Source organism: Pleurodeles waltl, chromosome 7 (genome assembly GCF_031143425.1).
Source record: "Pleurodeles waltl isolate 20211129_DDA chromosome 7, aPleWal1.hap1.20221129, whole genome shotgun sequence".
NCBI classification, from domain to species: Eukaryota; Metazoa; Chordata; class Amphibia; order Caudata; family Salamandridae; genus Pleurodeles; species Pleurodeles waltl.
This window is the reverse complement of record NC_090446.1, coordinates 862,685,788-862,706,525: the sequence shown is the minus strand read 5'-3', so window position 1 is coordinate 862,706,525 and position 20,738 is coordinate 862,685,788. Positions and strand designations below refer to the sequence as shown.

General features: G+C 43.2%; 1 protein-coding gene across 1 annotated transcript in view; it reads left to right on the top strand.

Moving 5' to 3' along the window:
* APBB3 (amyloid beta precursor protein binding family B member 3) overlaps positions 1-20,738 on the top strand; it is a 172,497-nt gene that overhangs the window by 140,174 nt on the left and 11,585 nt on the right. Inside the window, exon 12 of the mRNA XM_069199384.1 lies at positions 14,696-14,881. Within this exon, the coding sequence (XP_069055485.1) occupies positions 14,696-14,881 (186 nt within the window). The remainder of the gene's footprint in view (positions 1-14,695; positions 14,882-20,738) is intronic.

The window sequence follows — 20,738 nt, the reverse complement described above, 5'->3', positions numbered from 1 at the left end:
CTCAGTTTGTCCAAGTGTCTAAGAAAGAAGGTAAAGAAGGACTCTACTGAATCAATGTTTTATTTACTAAAGCTTTTAGACCTCTGGTGAAGGTGAGATGGAATAATTCACTGCGTACTGCACCAAATCTTTAATGAATTAATTTAGGTTTTCTCACAAAATCAGTGCCTCCTGGTCGTAAGAAGAGGTTTCAGCCTGCATAATTAGGTGTCATTTTATATTTAAAAAAATAGCACATATAAATCAACAAATAATGCTTGGGAAGCAGTTCGGGAAGATTAAGGAGAGAAACCTCTCAAACTAAAATATCTAGCTCATTAAAAACAACTGTAAAAGAAGCAAAATGCATAATAATAATTCCAAGAAATAATCCAACTCAATTGCCATACATAACCCTGATTAAATGAACGTTTTGCATTAATGTCACAGGAAAAAAAGCCAAGCAACATTCCTTGTTTGAAAGGGAAGGGATAGCATTATGAGCGCACTCATTCAGCCTTGTTTGAAAGGGAAGAGATAGCATTATGAGCGCACTCATTCAGCAGACAGTATCAATATTACCCATACTAGTCTGATGGCAAAACCCTGCCTCTTGGCATGGAAGAGGCAGTGAAGAAAAGAGGATGCTACCAACAGCAGCAAAGCCTTGGTCACTGTCTGCAGATTTCCTCACACACTGAGGAGAGCAAAACAAGGATTCTCCCATTAATAAAGTGAGATATTGATTCTCTTATCCTTCCTTTTCACTACCGGCCACTGGTATCCACATTCTCTGTAGTATTTTTCCTTTCCCAACTGGCAGAGCTTTTTGCTGGACAGTTCTGCTGATTCTTGTGCTATTTCAAAAAGCCTTCAGACATCTTAAACTATGAAACAAGTTCAGCATCAGATCTGAACAAAGCTGTAAAGTGAAAAGTAATCAGTCATACAACTAACCAATCTGATGTTGAGTTCGGGTATGCATAAGACCTCCTAACTTAAGTGGGAGAGGAGCAGTTTTTGGGCAAAGAGTTCTCCATAGAAGGGCTGAAATCCCTATCCCTCTCAACATCCTTTCCCACTACAACCACAGTGTTCCCAATTATTGATCTCTTCAAGCTATCTGGACTTTCATGACCTAGCAGTATTGTATGACTAGTAATATAGTTGTCAGCAGAAACCCCTGTGACCTGATCCCCAGATGACACTCCATGACACTCTAGTTGGTTCTTTCCTTTATGCACAGCACCATCCCTCAAATTCTGACCTCCTACACTTTTACTAAGATCATGGTTGAAATTGTTCACAAATGTTGCCACTAAACCTAAGCTCAGCTTTACATGAACATGATAGCCAGAGTACAACTGTTCTGAACCAGAACCAGCAGTGCGACCAGCTTCCTTTTTTCAAAACTTTATATTGTGGTTTTACAACTTACATTCTTTACAGGAATCAGAATTAACTGTAAGTAAATAAGCAGTTTTCTAATGCCTGTAAACAGTGGTATGGTTCATATAGATTGACGAATGAAAACATATGGTGAAGGAAATGTATTGGGAAAACAGACCGTAGTACAGCAATGTAACTTCAACATTTCTGTATAATCAAGAATATTGTTAACAAAGTTTGAGCCTGATGTAAAAAATTATAACAGCATGCGTGGATTGTAGGTGTTTCGACAATCCCGTTAATTAACCAAGTCAATGGGGGGTTGGGAGAAACCTTCAATATACTGTGGGGGAAAACCATGAAATTGGAGAGTGGGTCAGGGCACTAAGAAACAAATTGGAAGTTTGGTAGCTCAGACATCAACAATGAGTTGTGATGAGATAGTGTAGTCTTGACGTGTGCAAAGTTATGTAGGTGGGACAATGGGTAGTTTGAAGGGGTAATAGTCAGTGGCATATTCCAGCCATCGAATAATCTTACAGGGGTTAAGGAAAGAGATTAGTGGATAGTGGAGGGTCTGCTTGAGGGTGTAAGGGGATCTTTGGGTGTGGGGCAGAGAGTCTCTGATAACCTTAGGTCTCCAGAGAGATGAAGTAGTCTAAGAAGGGGGAGGGGTATTGTCTGTAATGAGTCCTTTCAGTTGTGTGAGCATAATGTCCCAGTCTGCCGCCGTAGGGCATTTTGCGAAGTCGCCAGTCCTCTTTCCATTGTAGTGTCAAACTTTCTGCCTCCCCCAGCATAGCAACACTTGTTGCCACTGGGTCGGGAGGGTTGAGCTCTCCAGTGGAGGGTCAACTGGCATTTTGCAAGGAGGAGGCCTAGATTAACATAACATGTTCAAACCTTTTGGTTCTTTCCCCTGCGAAAAAGACCAGGAGCCGTTGCCTCCCAGGTGTCTAATGTAGTCAATTCAGTGATTGTTGCTAGTATGGTATGTACTGCTTCTCAATAAGTAGTTATGGCAAGACAGGTCCAGACCATGTATTGTAGACCGGGTGTCTAAGTTTGGCATCTAGGACACAACAAGTTGGCCACCGGAAACATGTGGTTTAGTCGGGCTGGTGTTAGTACAAAAAATTTAATATTTTTGAAACATGTATTTCTGAAGTCAGTATTTTAGCTAGGATTTTAACTTTTGCATTAAGAAGCGTAATGGGCCTATACGAGGCACAGTTCTCAGGTAGTTTGCCTTTCTTGGGTGTGACCACTATGCTAGCGATTTGCTGGTCCTGGGGCAAAAGGCCCTTGTACCTACTCGCTAGATACATCACCAGTAAATGGGGCACAATGTTAGATGCAATAAGTTTATATAATTCCATGGGTATCCCATTAGACCCTACGGCTTTCCCTGAGGCCAGGTCTCTTATTGCTTGCAATACTTTGTTCTGCATTATTTTGTGCTCTAATAGTTCTTTATCTTGGCGGTTGAGAGTCGGCCAATAGTAATTCTCGGGTGTCAACAGCGGAGGCTGATGTAGTTTTGGAGTACAGGGCGGCATAGTATTCAGCAAAAAAGCACTTCGCAATGCACAAACCTCGTTTTGCGATTCGGTAACCTGGTTACCAAATCGCAAAACGGGTTTGAGAGTCGCAATTAGGAAGGGGTGTTCCATTCCTAATTGCAAGTCGCAGTGCAATGCAGAATTGCTTTGTGACCGCGAACGCGGTCGCAAACCAATCGCATTTTGCACCATTTTGAAATGGGTGGTAACCCACTCGCAAAAGGGAAGGGGTCCCCGTTGTGAATGGCACTGTAAGCATTTTTTCAGAGCAGGCAGTGGACCGATGAACCACTGCCTGCTCTGAAAAAATGAAACGAAAACATTTCATTTTTCGTTTTTGTAATGCATCTCGTTTTCCTTTAAGGAAAACGGGCTGCATTACAAAAAAAAAACTGCTTTATTAAAAAGCAGTCACAGACATGGTGGTCTGCTGTCCGCAGCGGGCCACCATCCCTGTAAGGGCTGCCATTCGCAAGGGGGTCGCAAATTGCGACCCACCTCATGATTATTCATGAGGTGGACCTTTGCGACCCCCTTGCGAGTCGCAGATGGTGTCAGGGACACCATCCAACATTCAGAATTGCAACTTGCAAATTGCAAGTCGCTCTGACTCACAATTTGCGGTTCGCAATTCTGATTTTTGCTACATCTGGCCCATTGTTCCTTCTGGATCTGCCTTCATAATCCTCCAGTTTAGCCTGCATGCTGGTAGTGACGACCTGTTGTTTGCTGGCTTGGGTCTTAAGAATGGCAGTGTCATCTCTAGAGGTGGCAGTGGAGTCCTCGATTTCCTTCACTCGCGAGCCCATATTACAGAGGTCCGCTTGCACAAGGCCCACCTCCGTTGCTTTCGAGTCGATTTGTGATTCTAGGGAGATACAAATTCCTTTTATGGCCTCCATCACATCATTAAGTGTGGGGGACCCCGACTCTATCACTGCCTGAGCCTTCGTTGGCATCCTCTGGTCTGAGGGCCCTTCTGCATCTGTGGACCCTTTAGGTACGGCATATTTGTCGAGCTTAGTTTGTTGCACTGCCTTTCCTCCACGCCACCCCCGTCATTGTGTCACTTTGGCCAGTTGTGCCGTGTGGCTAGACTTTTTATTCCAGGAGACAACAGGGACCTGCAGCGAAGCTGCTGTTCGGTACTCGCTGCCGCCTCGCAAGGGACCAATCAATTCCATCAGCGGCCTGTCGGTTTTCCCCTCACGTAGCCCCCCACCTGTGCAGGAGTTGTTGTTACTTCTCCTGGCTGTGCGCATTTCAGGGCCCTCGCTCCATCACTTGGTAAGTGGTGGTCTTGACACTGTCGTTCAAATTGCATGTTTTTTTAACCTTCATACCTTGCTATGGTTCTGACACTCCGGAGGGGTCAGGGCCCCCCTCATCTCTTCCCCATGGATTGCTCCTGTCTGGCTCTCCTTCAGGTCGGATCAGCAACTGGCGAGGACTCAGAGGTCTCAGCAATCTTCCTCTCGTGATCCGTCTCTTGCCCCGGGGGCCCCAGTACTTCTAGTTGCTGTCACCTCCCCTGGCCGGGCACTCTCACCTTCTTCATGGCCCAACTTAACCGGAGGTTCCTCGGCCCCCTGCTGGGGGGCTTTCCGTTGTGTGAGGCCACAGCTGCCAGGCCCTGAAGTACCTGTCCTCTGCCTCACCAGCGCACACATGGGATCCATCTGCCCCCTGCTAGATTAGGCACGCTGGGCCCCCAAGCATTCAAGGCAGTCACAACCTCTTCCTCCTGTTACAGCCTCACAATCACACTGCCGATGCAGCTCGACTCTTCGGGCCCCCTCCTCATCCGTCTCTGAGCAGGCAGTCCCCGTGACCCCCTCCTCCACTGCACAGGAGGTGGCTGCCCCCAGGAGCAGGGGTCCCGTACTCTACTTGTGGAGACCCCCAGCCGCCGCAGCCACCACGATCCCAGCGGGCACTTACTCTCACCCGAGACCGGCGGGCTGGTCGCCATGGCGGCCGCCACGTCTCCAAGTTCCCCGCGTCAGGGTCTCCTCCGTGTGATCTACTGCTTCTCCTCCTGCTGTCAGATGGGCAGGATCCCTAGCTTTATGTGAGTGGGGATCCCAGCCACTTGGGTCAGCAGGAGTCACAGTGGGGCCCCGGTTTGTTCCTGTATGCCTGCAGGGTTCGTAGCAGCGATTTATCAGATGGATGAGCAGACATTTTATGGATTTAAGCGAGTTAGGGACACAGAGCCTCACTAGTTTGCGGCCATCTTGGATGGCGGTTGGCCAGGCCCTTCCAAAGACTACTTTTAATTGTACACAATGGGAACACTGTCCAACTCCACCAGTGGGGGTTCAAAAACATATTCTGAAAAGTTTGCATATTTTTCTAGGCACAATGTTAAAAATGCTGAGTAGTAATATTTTAAATTGCCAGTGATGGAAAATCAACATAACTTATTAACAGATACCAAATCTGAAGAGAGTTTCAGTCCCCTTGATTAGACCTGCGTTCCAGGTGCTCTCTAATAGAATATATGTGCTTCTTAACAGTGAGAGCTGTTCCGGAATGTGAGCCGGAATTGCTTATGTCGTTTCGGTCTCCCAAATTGTCACCTGTTGGGGGAATGTTCTTTTTCCTTTTATACAACACACAAAAGTAGCATATATTTGGCCTCACATTGCTACTTCAACTGTGACAAGTTGAGCAGACTAAAGGCTTTATTGTTTCAAAAACATGTAGCGCTTACATCTGCTCACGAGTAGCGAGGTCATCGTAGAAATACAGTCTATTTTAAATACAAACTTTCCGAGACACTTTTGTGAACTCGTGGGATGAATTTTTAACACGTCCAGTACTACTGGGATTGAACATTTCTTTAAGGTTGTTGGTTCTGGTTTCGTATGCACCCTCTCCTCTGTAGTTGGCTTAATACCTTCAGCCATACACTCGATATTTTTAAGTATTTTTGTGAGATTTCCGCTTACTTTGGCTATGATAGGTGGCATCTTGCTGTTGCTATTTTGTCTTCGCAGTGGTTGTCCCATCACATCAAGGAGGACTGAAAGTTCTTCCTCCAGCGCAACTTTGTTGTGTACACATGGTGCAGTATTACGGAGCACCACTCCTGGAAGAACTGGAGTGTAACTGGTCTCTGTCATTCAAACCGGTTTTGGATGGTGTGCAACCCGTGTTTTGATACCTCTGGTGCCTTTTTGAATGTGCACTGAAAGTTTGTCTTTCCAATTTGTGCTTACTTTTATTGGACGCTGACCTGTTGATATTCTCGCTGAGGGCTCATTACCAGACATGCGTGTTGACGGTGCATTTGCTATGGGAAGCTGTCTATGAGTTGCCTTTCACGGATCATGCAGCTCTTGATGTAACATTAGGCAGAACATGGAATACTGCTGCCTCAGCTAGAGCTCAGGCTTTGGAACATGAGTGCTCTTTGGTTTTCCTTGGCAACGATTTGGTTATTTGCCGAAGTGGAACATTTCCTTGCTTCAATTGTCCCTGGAGTAATTGGAGATTTAAAAATGACACCGATTTTTCAATTTAGTTTTATTGACGCCACTGCTAACATTTTAAATTTACCCTTTTGAACATTTCACATGTTCATGTGTGTTTTAACTTGTCATTATTGACATTTATGTATATATGTTTTCTAGAGAATAGCTTTTAATTGCTTTTATATTTTTTATGTTAGGCTTCTTTACCACCTTTGAACCGGCAAGGGGAGGGTGTTGTATAGCCATTTTAGTAATGTCTCTAGGCATGTTATTTTAGCATCTAGGCTTGCCACTTGTGCCCTTTAGCCCAGTTACATTTTATTTTGCTTCATTTTTATTATATCAGCACAGGCTACAATCATGGTGCTGTTTTATTTTATTTATCTAGTTGTTCCTTTGCATTGGAAAGCAGTGTGATTCTTAGCAAGATATTCTTTTCACTTTGTGCATTCCTCAAGGCTGCAGTGAGATAGGGTTGCTGGCAAAGTGGTACACTGTGTCTCCAACATTCACAGAAACATAGACATCCTTATGTGGGGACATTTTCTCGGAACATCAACTGTTTTATTATAAAAACACTTCTCTGTCTCATGCACATTAGAGGGAGATTCTAGCCAGATGACCATGACCGCATGCTGACTGATTTTGCTACAGCCACTTTCTGAGACCACCGGTTCCCTAGCCTACATAGGGATGGTGTCTCTCTAGATAACAGGCTTCCTTGCTCAGGTATGGGGGATGATGTCTCCCCAAGGGGGAACCCTGAAGGGCAGATTAGGGCTTATCACGCTGTGCTCTAACATTGCTTAGGTAGGAATCGCATATATTATGGATAGTGACAGTATGGTGGGATTTTTCTTGTGTTTCACTTTTCTTGCCATCATTTGACTTTTAGCGTGTTTCATCATTCCAATTATTGCAACTCATGCCATTTCATCTAAGATGCAGCTACTTCAATACATCTTATTGAACCATTTTCTGTCTGTGTTTTCTGCCTCTGTCTTTGCATGTGGAAGACTAATGTAACTTAGAGAAAAGGTTGAGATCTGATACACCACAATTTGCTTGAGAAGTCATTCTTGGCATGTGCCTGGTTGCCACAAATCATCCCTGCTCTTGGGCGGAGGTGAGGCGCTGCTAGTTGATTAGGATTAGGCAGACAGTTGTCACATGGTGTGGGATTGGACTCAGTTCCCTACAATTCAGGTGATGCTGCCGCCCGAATCTAGTAGCCTCATTAGGATAATGAGAGCTCATGAGACACGGTGTTGTTTAATTTTTGGGTGGAAGAGTTGATGTAGTACGTGTTGGGGAAAGGATCTTCCCCCATGCTTGACTCATAAAGATTTTGCCACCAGATTGTAGGCCTCATAAGAAGGCACTCTGTAGCCACAGAGGCCCACCGGCAACTGATGTTTTGGAAGGGTTACTCTACTCCTGCATCCATTCCACAACAGGTCCCCAAACAAACAGTCTAGGCCATCAACTGTGAAATACCGAGATGATGGCAAAATAATATAGTAATCTGGAGAGGACTAAAACTTTGGAGTGGGCTACTCAACCCGTTAGGGCGAGTGGTAGGCATGGCCAGAAATCCATATGAGCTTTAGGGAATGAGAATGCCCCTAGCAGGTTACCATCAAAAAGGTCCTGTTGTAAGTGGTAGAGTCAGTATCGGACCTTTCTTCCATGGTAGTGTAGAACCACCTTGTTGGATATCTCGTTGGGGTGTGTCCAGGTGGAGCGGTAAGACGCAGGATTTTCCCCAGTCTACCTGGAGGCCGGCGACCTATGCAAGGTCATGAAATGTCTCTAAGATGGAGGCCAACTCCATTGATGCGTCTTGTATATAGAAAAGGACATCATCAGCATACCATGTGATGGTCCCATCAGGGGGGATGCCCCACTGCTCTCCCAAGCAGAATCAGTGAGCCAAAGGCTCCATGGTGATCGTGAAGAGGATTGGGGAGAGTGGGCAGCCCTGTCTATTACCACAGCCAATTGGAAAATAGGCCGATATGAGGCATATCCTAGAAGTTGGGCCTGTGTATCAGAGGTTTGTATATGCCAGTAGTCTTAGGCCTATCCCCATCGTCCAGAGAACCTCAAAAAGGCAGTTCCAGGAGAGAAAATCAAAGGCCTTTTCCATATCTAATATATGAGTCATCGCGGAGGATAAAGCAATGACGCTTAGTTCATAATATGGAAGACACGCCTAGATGTATTGCGACCTGGGACTAAGCTGTTTTAGTCATGGTGAACTAGCGCAGAGAGAACCTGTTAGTATCAGCCTGCAAGAATCTTACCGAGGATTTTTTAATCTACACCCAGAATGGCTACTGGTCTGTTCGAAGTTAGGTGTGTGGGTGTCTGTCTAGTTTTAATAGGGAGGCAAGTAGAGCTTCCTGAAGGGAAGGCAGGAGAGTGCCAGTGTTGAGGGCCTCGTTAGGAATGGCTACTAGTTTTGGGACCAGATACACTGAGAAACGATCATAGTATTCCAGCGGACGTCCGTCTAACCCAGGGGTTTGATTACAGGCCAAGTCATATATTGCCTTTTTTACCTCCTTTGGTGTTATCAGCTCATCTAGGTCTGCGGGTTCCAGGGCGTTTATAGTGGGTAGAGTGAGGAGAGCCAAAAAGTGCCTATTGGCATCAATGGGAGGTGATGGGGGAGCCTTATAAAGGTTTGCATAGTAGTCAGGAAAGGCTTGGAGTATGGGTGTTTGTGAGTATAGAGGGGGTTCCCCGTGTGGATGGAGTTATTTCCATGATTGGAGGGGCTGTATGTCATGATGGGCTAGCCATGCCAGTAGCCGTCTGGGTTTGTCCCCTGTTGCGTGGAGTCTGGAGGTGTATTCTGTATAGGTAATGCAATGTAAATGCTCCAGTAGAGTGGTCTGGTGAGCCTTTTCCTCCATGAGGGCTTGGCGTGCTGTGTCATCCAGAAGGGGGCGATTGTCAAGTGTTGCTACCTTGGCCTTGGCCTCTTGGAGAGCAGTGGTCAATTCCCTGCACACCCCAGTGATATGCTGAATGCAAAATCCCCATGTGACTGTCTTGAAGGAGTCCCATGTGACTGCTCGGGAGGTGGCTGTATCTTGGTTGGTTTCAAAGTAGTGGGAAATGTGGGTTAGTTGTGTGTTACCAAAGACCTGGACATCCAGCACATCCTTGGACAGCCGCCATGCAGGGAATGGAGGGTGCCGTGCGCCCCATTCAACGTCTCATGTGTGGGCGGCATGGTCTGAAAACATGACCGAGATAGTCTGTGTGTACAAGTTGTGGCATCAGTTCAGGAGAACAGAGGAATTGGACCAGGCGGGCATGTAGGTCTTGAGGAGCTAAATAATGGGACTATAGGTGGTGGTGTGGATTATGAGTTCTCCAAGCATCAAAGAGGGGCCGCTGTTGAACCCATTGTGAATTCTCCTTTGAGTGTTGGCAGGCAGGGGCCTGATATTAGGGAGGTTGAGAAGTGACCTGCTTCCTTGTCCTTCCCCTACCAAGTGGCCTAATCAGGCCTCAACCTAAGCGTTGCATGCCTATGCAGCCCCTGAGCAGTAATAACATGGGGCCTGTTACAGTCAAGGATCCCTAAACAAGTTACCCTGATTCACAGGCACCCTCGCCCACCCAGTATATAAGGGCAAACAGTAGATCAAAATTAACCAATGTGTTGAGTTGTTTGAGGAAGGCTCTATATACTTGATAGGCAACATCCATATATCCAATGTGCGCAAACAATGTAACTCATGTCATGAGGTTACCTTGGAAATAGCAACCAGTTGACCTCTGATGAACCCTGTAGGAGTATACTAGATACTACAGTTCAGCTTTTCCAGTTTATAGGAGTTATTCCAAAAACTCATCTTCTCCTTGTCTGCTGCTTTCTGATAAATTTGGTTAAAAGTGATCCACTGGATCAGCTAGCAGTGTTCTACCATGCCCATGCTCTCTTTCAAGTGAACCGTTGACTAGGCAACACATACAATACAAAAATGCTGCCTATGAACACATTGCTGATGTCAGAGAAGAGATTTTATAAGAAAATGACAAAACACATCACTTCACTCCTGGAAATAAAAAAATGGCTCGACATGAGTTTTGCAAAATTGTAAAATGTACTCAAACCCATCTGAAGAAGAAAAATTGTTAGTTATGTGTCAGCAAAAAAGAGATTTCGTTAAGGGTGTGAATGCTCTGCAATCTCATCTGTAAAAAGCAAAACTTGTGGGTGCACACACACAAAAACAGATGTAGATGAAGTCATAGAATTACAATGTGGTTTAAAATAATTGTCAATCAGTGAGCGCAATAAAGTGTTTGTGTAACTAATCAAACATTTGGGAGGTCTTATGAGAGGGAGGAAAACAGGATTTGTCACAGTCAATCAAAACATTTATTTGCTCCTAGAATTTTTTCCCCAAGGAGCTGACTTGATATTTTTGGAAAAATTCTGCGTCTGATTTATAGTTTGGCAGGAGGACGTAAAGCAATCGGTACGGCGGAGCCCTTTACTACCACCATACCAAGTGTCCTCTGCCTGCCAACCTGGAGACAACTCTAAACATTGACAGTAACCACCATCACTGCAGTTCCTGACAATGTATTAAAGGTTTGATAGACAGTCTGTATTGTCTGTGAAACATTTAACACATTTTTGTTTATTAAAAAACAAAATAGAAAAAAGTGGGGTTTTGTTCTGAAAAAACAAAAACTAATCACTCCCACACCATGGGAGTTTTCTTCCATGCTGTGGGGATCATTTAAACGTTTTCACTGTCCCTATTGCCACGTTTTTTATGGTGGTAAGGGAAAGTAAAAACTGGACATTAGACCATGTACTCTAAATTGGGTGGGCAGTCGAATGGCCTTACTCTGTTGGGCCGTCAAAGGAGATGTAAGCAATTGAGAGGAAGCAATCTGTATTGCTGACATACTTGAGGACCACACATTTGTAAATGAGGGGAGAGGACCTTCAGTTTTTCAGAGAGGGAACTCCCTTGCTGTTGCAACAGAGTTTCCCATCCGCCAAACTCTAAATCAGCCCCTTTGTCTATAAGAAAGTATGTCACTGTGTTCAATCTATCCTGGAACTGCCTCTATGAAATTTCATCTGCATAAGGCCCTCTTTTAGATAATATCACACTAGCACAAGATTTAAACTTCTTTTGGAAATCAGTTCAAGTCTTGTCAAAAGATTTTTTTTTAAAATTGAATAGAGTAAGAATGATAACTCAATATGCTTGTTTTATGACTGACATACTGGGACATACCTATGTATTTTGGGAATCTTTGAAATAGTCATGGGGCTGACTGTGCAAACACTAAATCGCCAAATATAGCAGAGGATTGAAGTGAAATAATAGAGACAGTGCACGTATAGCCTTTACAAAGCTTCACAGGTACCCTTTTATGTAGTTCAACTGTAAAGGTTAAACTACCTTTGACACTCAGGGGCATATTTACACTTGTTTTATGCCGAAGTTGCATTTTTTTTTTTACGCAAATTCGGTGCAAAACGAACTCCATATTTATACTTTGGCACTAGACTCGTCTTGCGCCAAATTTATGGAGTTAAAGTAATTTTTGGGACGTGGAAACCTTCTTTGCGTCAATGAGATGCAAAGTAGGCGTTCCCGTGCAAACAATGACTCTATGGCCTTAGTGACATATTTATCCCCCATGCTAAAATCACGCACAGGAGGGAGGAGGGGTCAAAAAATGGTGCATAACTTACTTTGCACCAATTTTTAACGCCTGGGTCAGGGCAGGCGTTAGGGGACCTGTTGGCCTACTTCCATGGTGGAACACCATGGAATAAGCCCACAGGTGCCCTCCGCAGGCCCCAGGGACACCTCCACCCACACCAGAGGGACAGCGGAGGATGGGGGATCTCATCCCAGGTAAGTATAGGTACGTACAGGTAAGTCGTTTTTTTTTTAAGTGCCACAAGGGGCCCTGAAATGCCCCCCCTACATGGCACTGGGTGCAATGGCCATGCCCAGGGGACCCTGGTCCCCTGTGCTGGCCATTGGGCTAGTGGGCATGACTCGGAGTCATGTGGTATGGATGGTTTTGAGTCAGAAAATGACTCCAGGTTAGAGTCATTTTTTTTTACTCTAACATGCCTAACGTGATTTTTGTGTGCAAAACCCCCTTCTTCCATACCGCCAGCCCCACCTGACTAACATTATGTTTTTTTTATGCTAGCCTACCCTTTGCACCGGCTTGCACCATTCCATAAATATGGTGCCCTGCTGGTGCACAGAAATGGTGCAAGCCGGTGCTAAACTTTTTGGCGCAAAACTGCGTTAGTGCAGTTTTGCACCAAAAAGTGTAAATCAGGGCCTCAGTTTGTGATACCAACCTCTGCTTCACAGCACACTCAAAATGCTTCCGAGCTTCATGACTTGTTGCAGTCATCAAACACCACACAAAACTATTACACTATATTTTGACCACTTTTGATGCCACATTATACCTGTGAAGACATAGTTGTTGTCACCCTAGCCAGCAAATCGGGAACAAAAGTTGTAAAAGAGGGCACACCTATAGACACAATGCACTGTTTAGATGTCTACTGTGTTGCTCATACAACCATACATGAGCATCTACATTATCCAAGTAGAGCTCCTGAAGATAGTGGGTTCTTTGCAAGTATGCCTCACAACATGGCCACTAACAGACACTTCCCTACTCTGAATTACCATAGCCCTCCCCTGACTAGAACACAGCTGCTACTCAGGAATGGGGCAGTCGGACACATACTGCAACACCATTATCCTGAAAGAGCCAGGACAAAACAGCCCAACTAAGCACAAGGGAATCTAGAGGGATCCAAAATGGGGAAGCCTATGCCCAAACAAGAATATTACATACAAAATCAGATTCAGGCATACACTTTTAAGTTTCTGGAAGTGGATATAGACACTCACTATATGTAGGGGCTTCATAACTTTTTTATGCTCAACAACCATCGGGCACATGAATGGCAATGTGCTTTCTGCTACTGTCAATAAATCCATGGAACCACAGTGGCACACATCAAACAATGAGAGTAGCCACCTTACAGTAGCTACCATTGGGTATACCAATTTTTGTTGCTCCGTTTTCCTGGTTTCTTGTCGTTGGTGGGGTCCTGAGTCTGTATGTGGTTGGGAGGAGGAGATTATGAGGGCCAGTCTGTGTCTTGGAGGGAACTGCCCCAGGATGTCTTATTGTCACTGTGATTGCTGAAATTGGCTGTTGCATCTATCTTCTCTTTAGTGTCCCCTACTGTGGAGTATATTCCTTTCTATTAGGTGCAGTACCACTAAGGCATCTTGGTTGTCTAATTGCGTATATGTTCGGGGACAGCCACATACAAGGGAAAAATACGTCCAACGCTTCAAGTTTTTTATTTGCATGTCACCTAGCACATGGTTAAAAGAACTTATATTTAATTCAGTCTTTTCACAAAAGACCATGCCATCTTTGTCCCTGTCACAGCCAGAGACAGCAGCCTTCGATGCACTGCTGCTGTTGTGCTGCTGGTGCACCAGGGTTTGTTATCTGTCCATGGCAGCGTTCAGTGATCCCGTTCAGATTGAATCTAGGAAATGCTGCGCCTCTACATTAAGAATCAACTGCTTGTTGTTGTCCTACAGACCTAATCGGCTAAGAATTGGGCCTTGGAAAGTACCACCATATTGAAGAAATCCTATGATTAGTTATAATATTAGATGGTGATCCTTAGCTTAGCCTCTAAGTACCTGACTGCCGACTGGCCATGACTCTGTTAGAGCCACGCCGTCCACTTGCCAGTCTATTATCTCAATTGCCATTAGCAGTGGCCCGACCATTCACATGCACAGCCGATTAATATCAGACTATTAAACAGGAAACAATTTCTAAATCATTTACTTAAGAAAGGATGAGGGCTGATTGACCTTGACTGCATTTTAACCTAGCCTCTGTAGAGGAAAGGCATTGTTCAACCAGGCCAAAAACAACAGCAAGTAAATGCACCAGTATTTGTACATTAACCTGGATCTCTCCATTGTTTAACACTTTGTTCCAAGCTCTAGAACTTTTAAATTGTGGTTTAAAATGTTGAAATGACTTTAATTTCTGGGTGTCCTAAGGTTTAATTTCAGCTGGAGACCGGAATCTGCAGGTCAGAGGTGCTCCAGCATTTATAGTCACCTGGACTTTCTGTGTGAAAAAATTGGGAAAGGGGTCTGTTATGCAGTTATCTATGTGGATTTTTTTCGAATAGTCATTTTATGCTATTTTATTTAGGGGGGTGACGATGAAGATCTAATCTGGGACTGTCAAGTTCGCTATGTGACCTTTATTGGTGTTGGAAAGGACCCCCGAACATTTGCATTGATTGTGGACGTGGGGAACCAGCAATTCCAGTGTGCGGTCTTCTGGTGTGAACCTGATGCAGGGAACATCTCTGAAGCTGTGCAGGCGGCTTGCATGGTGAGTTGATCCTATGCCGGGTGAGTGTGAATTATGAATGAGAATGAGCTAATTACAACCAGAACCCCTAGTAAGCAGTATTAGGCCATTTAGATCTGTAACAGAACAATACTTCCAAGCAGAAAATACACAGGCAAATGCTATTTCTAAATCTGCCAACTAGTGCATGGGCTGACGTTTATCCCTAAACCAGTGGCAATGATATGCTGAGCCGGTCAGATCACTAGTATTTGACTTTTATCCCTTTCTGATTCCTGAGGGAAAGTTCTTACTTTTCATCACATATTGATATGTTATCTGCATTGTTTACTTCTCATCTCATAAGGGATCAACTGGATTACAGAATTGCTCCTACATTTGGCCCCATGTGCTCCAAAACCCCAACAAATAGCTTGATAGGTGGAAAGCTTTGTTGGATTAACAGTACAGGGGCACAAAGGAAGCTGCATTATTGTAGCTGCCTGATATAAAGAGGGCCCATAATCGTACATTAAATATTAGCTACTAAAGAAACAGGGATCCTTACAAAATACTCCAGGGGTAAAATGAAAATATTAATTTCACTCACCTTAAAATACATTTTACTTTTAACTTCTACAATTGAAATCATATCTCTAGCCTCTTTAAAATCTAATTTGTAATGCTTCTTACTAATGATTTTGCCAGAAAAACATCAAGTTCTCTTTTTCTGATATTGACTTCACCTAAATTGTTTGAAAATGTCTCTCACCTGCCCTTACCTGACTTCACCTTGCAGATGTTAATATTTGTACTGTGTATGTGACTAGTGCTAGGTCACATTACAGATAACTTACAGAAAAGGATGGTTTACTTTGAAAGGTTGATGTAGTTTAGTATGTATTTTGTTTATGGATGATAACTGATAATCTATAAAAAGTGGTAAAGAGTTTCTTTTAATTACAATTGCTGAGGTTGACAGTAGCAAAAACACACTGGTCCCTAGTAACTGTACTTTAGATGCAAAGAACCAAGTGGTAAATAACATTTATTCAAAAGAGCTTTAGAAAAATGATTTCACGTTACATAGTGGCTCAGTGAATATTGGAGAAAATTAGCCCATAGTGGGAAGCGTGCGTGAGGTCTGGGTATCAAGGTTGAGTGCCAGATTCCTTCACAGGGCTTGAATCAGCCCAAAAATGAAGATTTGCTGGTAGCGCTGACTGGCAGCATAGAGTCCTTTCAAGACAATGAGTTCCCAAAGGGGTCCTCAAAGGGGAACACAATTTTTATGGCGATTGAAACATTGTTAACTTGAAAAACACTGACCATATATGATTGTTGAGAATTTGCTGTAAAGGGCTTTGCTGTTCTTGTGTTTGTTGATGCACTTGTAGATCATGATTTATCACTTGATTGTATTACCTCTAAAGAGAGCACAGATCATGTTGATTTTACACCAATATTCACTTCACTGCTATGTGTCTTGAAATTGTTATTCATAAAGTCCTTTGAATACATTTCATTAGCCATTGGTTCTTTGCATTTAAATATTGTTACTAGGGACCAGTGTGTAATTATTACCCCAGCTCTCTAGAGACCCTTGGGTCTCCCTTGTTGAAATATTATGGCTGAAGTTGACAGAGAATCTCCATCACTTACAGTGCCTGTCCTAGAACCTTCTGCACGCCATGTGCATGAGATTTACAGCTCATGTGGACACCATCATCTGATGCTCCTTCTTTCAGGGGCGTTACTCACCTCCTGATCAGTCGCCAACAATATCAGCTACATCCATGACATCATCACACTCTCTTTACCTTCCTTCCTTTTCTGAGCCCTTACTCTGTGATGCCAGCATCCTCATTGACCTCCTATTGCCGAATTACACAGCCTATTGAAAAACAGATACACAGTATGAGTTGTCCGGTAGCATTGCTCTTATTTATTATTCTCACCTACATGGAGCACTTAAAGTCTAGTTAAGTATTGTATTGTGGTCTTTGTATAGCACCTGATCCCCCTCAAAAGCACTTCTGGGTGGTTGGGTAAGAGACTAGTCACTTTTTGTGTCAGAGAGGACACCTGCAAGTGCATTTAGCTGAAGTGCAAAATCTGGCCCCCACATTTTTCATTCCATTGGTCAACTGCTATGCTCTCACGTCTACAGCAGCCTTTCCTCTAGTTTTTAATGGTATCTTCCAGCTTCTAGGGAGCCTCATATATTAGGAAGGGTGACTCTTGAAACTAATTGCAGAAATGGATCTACAGGGATTCGCCACATTTGTTCTTGAGCCCATTCATGAGGCAGCTCACATTATCAACTTCATTGAATTCCAACATGAATCTATAAGACTTCTTGACATTGAGAACACATCTGGCCCATTGCCTAGTTTCTCTGATACCAATGTATCTTTTTATGAGTTCTGAGAGGTAAGGAGAAACAAACCAACACCTTCTGATCAGTGTAACTCATTTGGTCACACATTAAATCTTGGAAGCAGAAGTTCAAATTCAAAGATTTGTTACCAATTTAAACCAGACTTATGTAAATGAGTGTTAGAAACATACTATATAAGTACAGAATCACCAATGGTGAATTAAAGCATCTAATCAGAATAAATCTTACACAAATAAGGCATACCAATATTTCAGATGTTGCAATATAAAAGATGAGAAAAAACATTTGGTATTCAGAGTCCAATTTGTGATCTTCCTGTCTAATCATCAGAATACTAAATAGGTCTAATTATTCTAATTAAGCTAAGGGGAAACCTAAATATTTCTCAAGAAATGCAGGAAATAGGAAATTAATCAAAAGTGTCAGCATAACAGAGTCATCCGTAGAAGCTCTGCAAGAGAGATGTGCATAGCATTTCGCCACTTTAGCCAAGATAAAATAGAGAGATCTGTAACCCCCCTTAGTCTCCAGAAATCAGCTCTAGTCAAAGGGTACAAAAGGTCTGCCTCACCTAACTAAACGAGCACCACTTTAGATCTTGCAGAACATTCAAGGGTTCCCGACATCAGAGCCAGTAGTTGTCTATCTTCCATGCACAGTTTGGAGTTTGCAACTCCCATCAGACTTCCATCCCACAAACCAAACTTCAGGCAACCTTGGTTACCTCCTGTATGCAGGAGCTTGGAGGGGAGTTGTTCTCTTTCATCCTTAGTTAGTGCTGTCATCCTTGCCAACATACCCTTCCATACCCCTTTATTTCAAACTTAAGACAGGCCTTTCATTAACTTTAGACTTGTGCAGATGCACCTGCAAATAAAGAAAATGCAACATGAGCAAAACTCCATGCATAGTAACACATTTCAGACCTTTACTTGAGTCAACTTAACACAGAATACAACGCACATTTGAATACATGGTTATATGTGCATTTCTACTCACCAGTTCTATAAATGATGAATAACTGTGATTGTATAACATTCAAATGTAATGTCATAATCCCCAATACATTGAATATGAATGTGCACATGTATTATTTCTAGTCAATAAATGTCATTACAGAAACATGCATATGGCTTTTCTATGTTTTTACTTGAGAGTACACCTTGAATAATATGATTTTCAATTAACCACATTAAAATGAATATATTAGAACACACATTATATATGTAATTGATTACATTTTAATGTCACTTCCATAGTGTATAATTGCACAGCCATGTTATGTTCTCTCAACACTTTTGTTGTCTGAGGACTTCATAATCCTGTTCAATATACCCACCAAACTCTGCAAACAGTTAGATACCAAATGGTCACTGCACACTTTTCTAATTTAGAGACCTTAACACTGCTTTATGAAGGCTAAATCACAGTAAATAATAAAATCTCTTCGATTGTTGTACAGCTCTGCACTGAGTTAAGCCTGAGCATCACCCATGGCAGATTCGGCTGGCAGTGCCACTGCTCCAAGTCTCCTCTGAGGTTGAAGTGGGCGGAAATGTTTGGGAAACTTTTTCATTTAGGAAAAATAGTTATACTTATCTATAAGAAAACAAAAAAGATAATTCCTGAAAGAGTGATGCCAACCCTGAGTTGGCGAGCCTGGGTGAAGAGCAGGGATGGACAGATGAAGAAGATAGAGGGCTTCTACCCTGGGTGCCTGATTCCTAAAAGAAAGGTAAATGTGTGAAATGGGTTGACTAGCTAATTAGTAAATGTAAAGGCTGTTTGGGAGCCGCTGTATGTCTTTAATGTCCTTAATGGATGCAGTCATTTCAAGCTTCTTCCTGGCAGAAAAAATATCAAATGACTGGTGAAGCAGAATACATTTTTTTTTTAACGTAATTGTTTTTCTCCACTGCCCATGATGTTCGTCAGCCACTTCATTCCCACCCAGAAAGACCTGTGCTGATCTAATAATTTGGTTTAATGTATGTTGCAGCATATATCTGTTAATGGTAGCTCCTATTTAATGAAGATGAGACGAGATGAGCATTGGCTTGGTAGCATACTTCCTAGGCTAGAATTTAAAGAATGGGTCACTTCTTCCAAGTGGCCACGTCATGTATAACACTTCAGTCAGCCTTGATGTTTAAGCTCATATGACTTTGCTATCTGGGACTTGTAGTTTTACTTTTAACATTGCAAGTATAGTCTAAAAAATATCAGCATTCAAAAACCCTATTGACTAGGAAGCCAGGCTGTGAGAAGGTGTCATACGTTACGTAGAACCACGTGGCAGCTACTGGTCTGTAATATTTGGGGTGGGTGGGGGTAAGGAATGTTGCAGAAAGGGGACAAATAAAATAAACTAGTGGTCCCCACAGTGACCATCCTTAGTTTGTCATAGCAAATGTTCTCTATAGGAAACCTCTGAGGACCCTAAATGCCACAGTTTCCTCTTTTGGTGATCAGTGATTAAAAAGGGAAAACTTCTCATGTTTTGAAGAGGTATTTAACATTCAACAGTCTATGCTTTACAAATTATATAATATGAACTATAATATATTAAATTATCAGCTAGTTTTTATGTAGTTGTCTGTTAGTGAATAAACAGCAAACTAGTTACCATATACTTTGCCTTTTTAAGCCTTGCCCCTAACCCTGCCCTCAAACTCACTGACCCTGCCTCCACTGCTCTCAAGATCACAGTTTGTTGCATTTGATCCATGGCCTTCCTTGACTATGGCATGCAGTCCTTGTGAAAGGCAGACAATATGTGAAGTCTAACCTTCAGGCACCACCTGAAGACACAGATATGGGATGGCTACTGTTGACTAAGGGCCTACTCTGAGGGGTCATCCCAAACTTTTTGCCTTCCTCCTCCTCCTTTTCTGACCTCATTTGTGTTGGCTTTAGGACTCTGAGCACTTTACCACTGCTAACCAGTGCTAAAGTGCATCTGCTTTCTCCCTAAAACATGGTAATATTGGCTCATACCCAGTTGGCATATTTAATTTACTTGTAAGTCCCTAGTAAAGTGCATTACGTGTGCCCAGGGCCTGTAAATTAAGTACTCCTAGTGGGCCTGCAGCATTGATTCTGCCACCCACATAAGTACCCCCTTACCCATGCCTCAGGCTTGCCATTGCAAGGTCTGTGTGTGCCGTTTCACTGCCACTTTGTCTGGGCATTTGAAACTACTTGCAAAGCCTTAAACCCCCTTTTTATTACATACAAGTCACTCCTACAGTAGGCCCTGCATAGGCCAAATGGCAGGGTACTGGGTAAGTAAAAGGCAGGACATGTACTTGTGAGTTTGACATTTCCTGGTAGGGAAAAACTTCCAATTTTGTTTTTCACTACTGTGAAGCTTGCTCCTCTCATAGGCCAGCATTGGAAATTCCTTTATTTATTAAGTGGTAATTTCTGATCTGAAAGGAGTGGCATTGTCATGTTTGGTATGGTTGGAATGGTAGTGAGAAATCCTACTTATTGGTG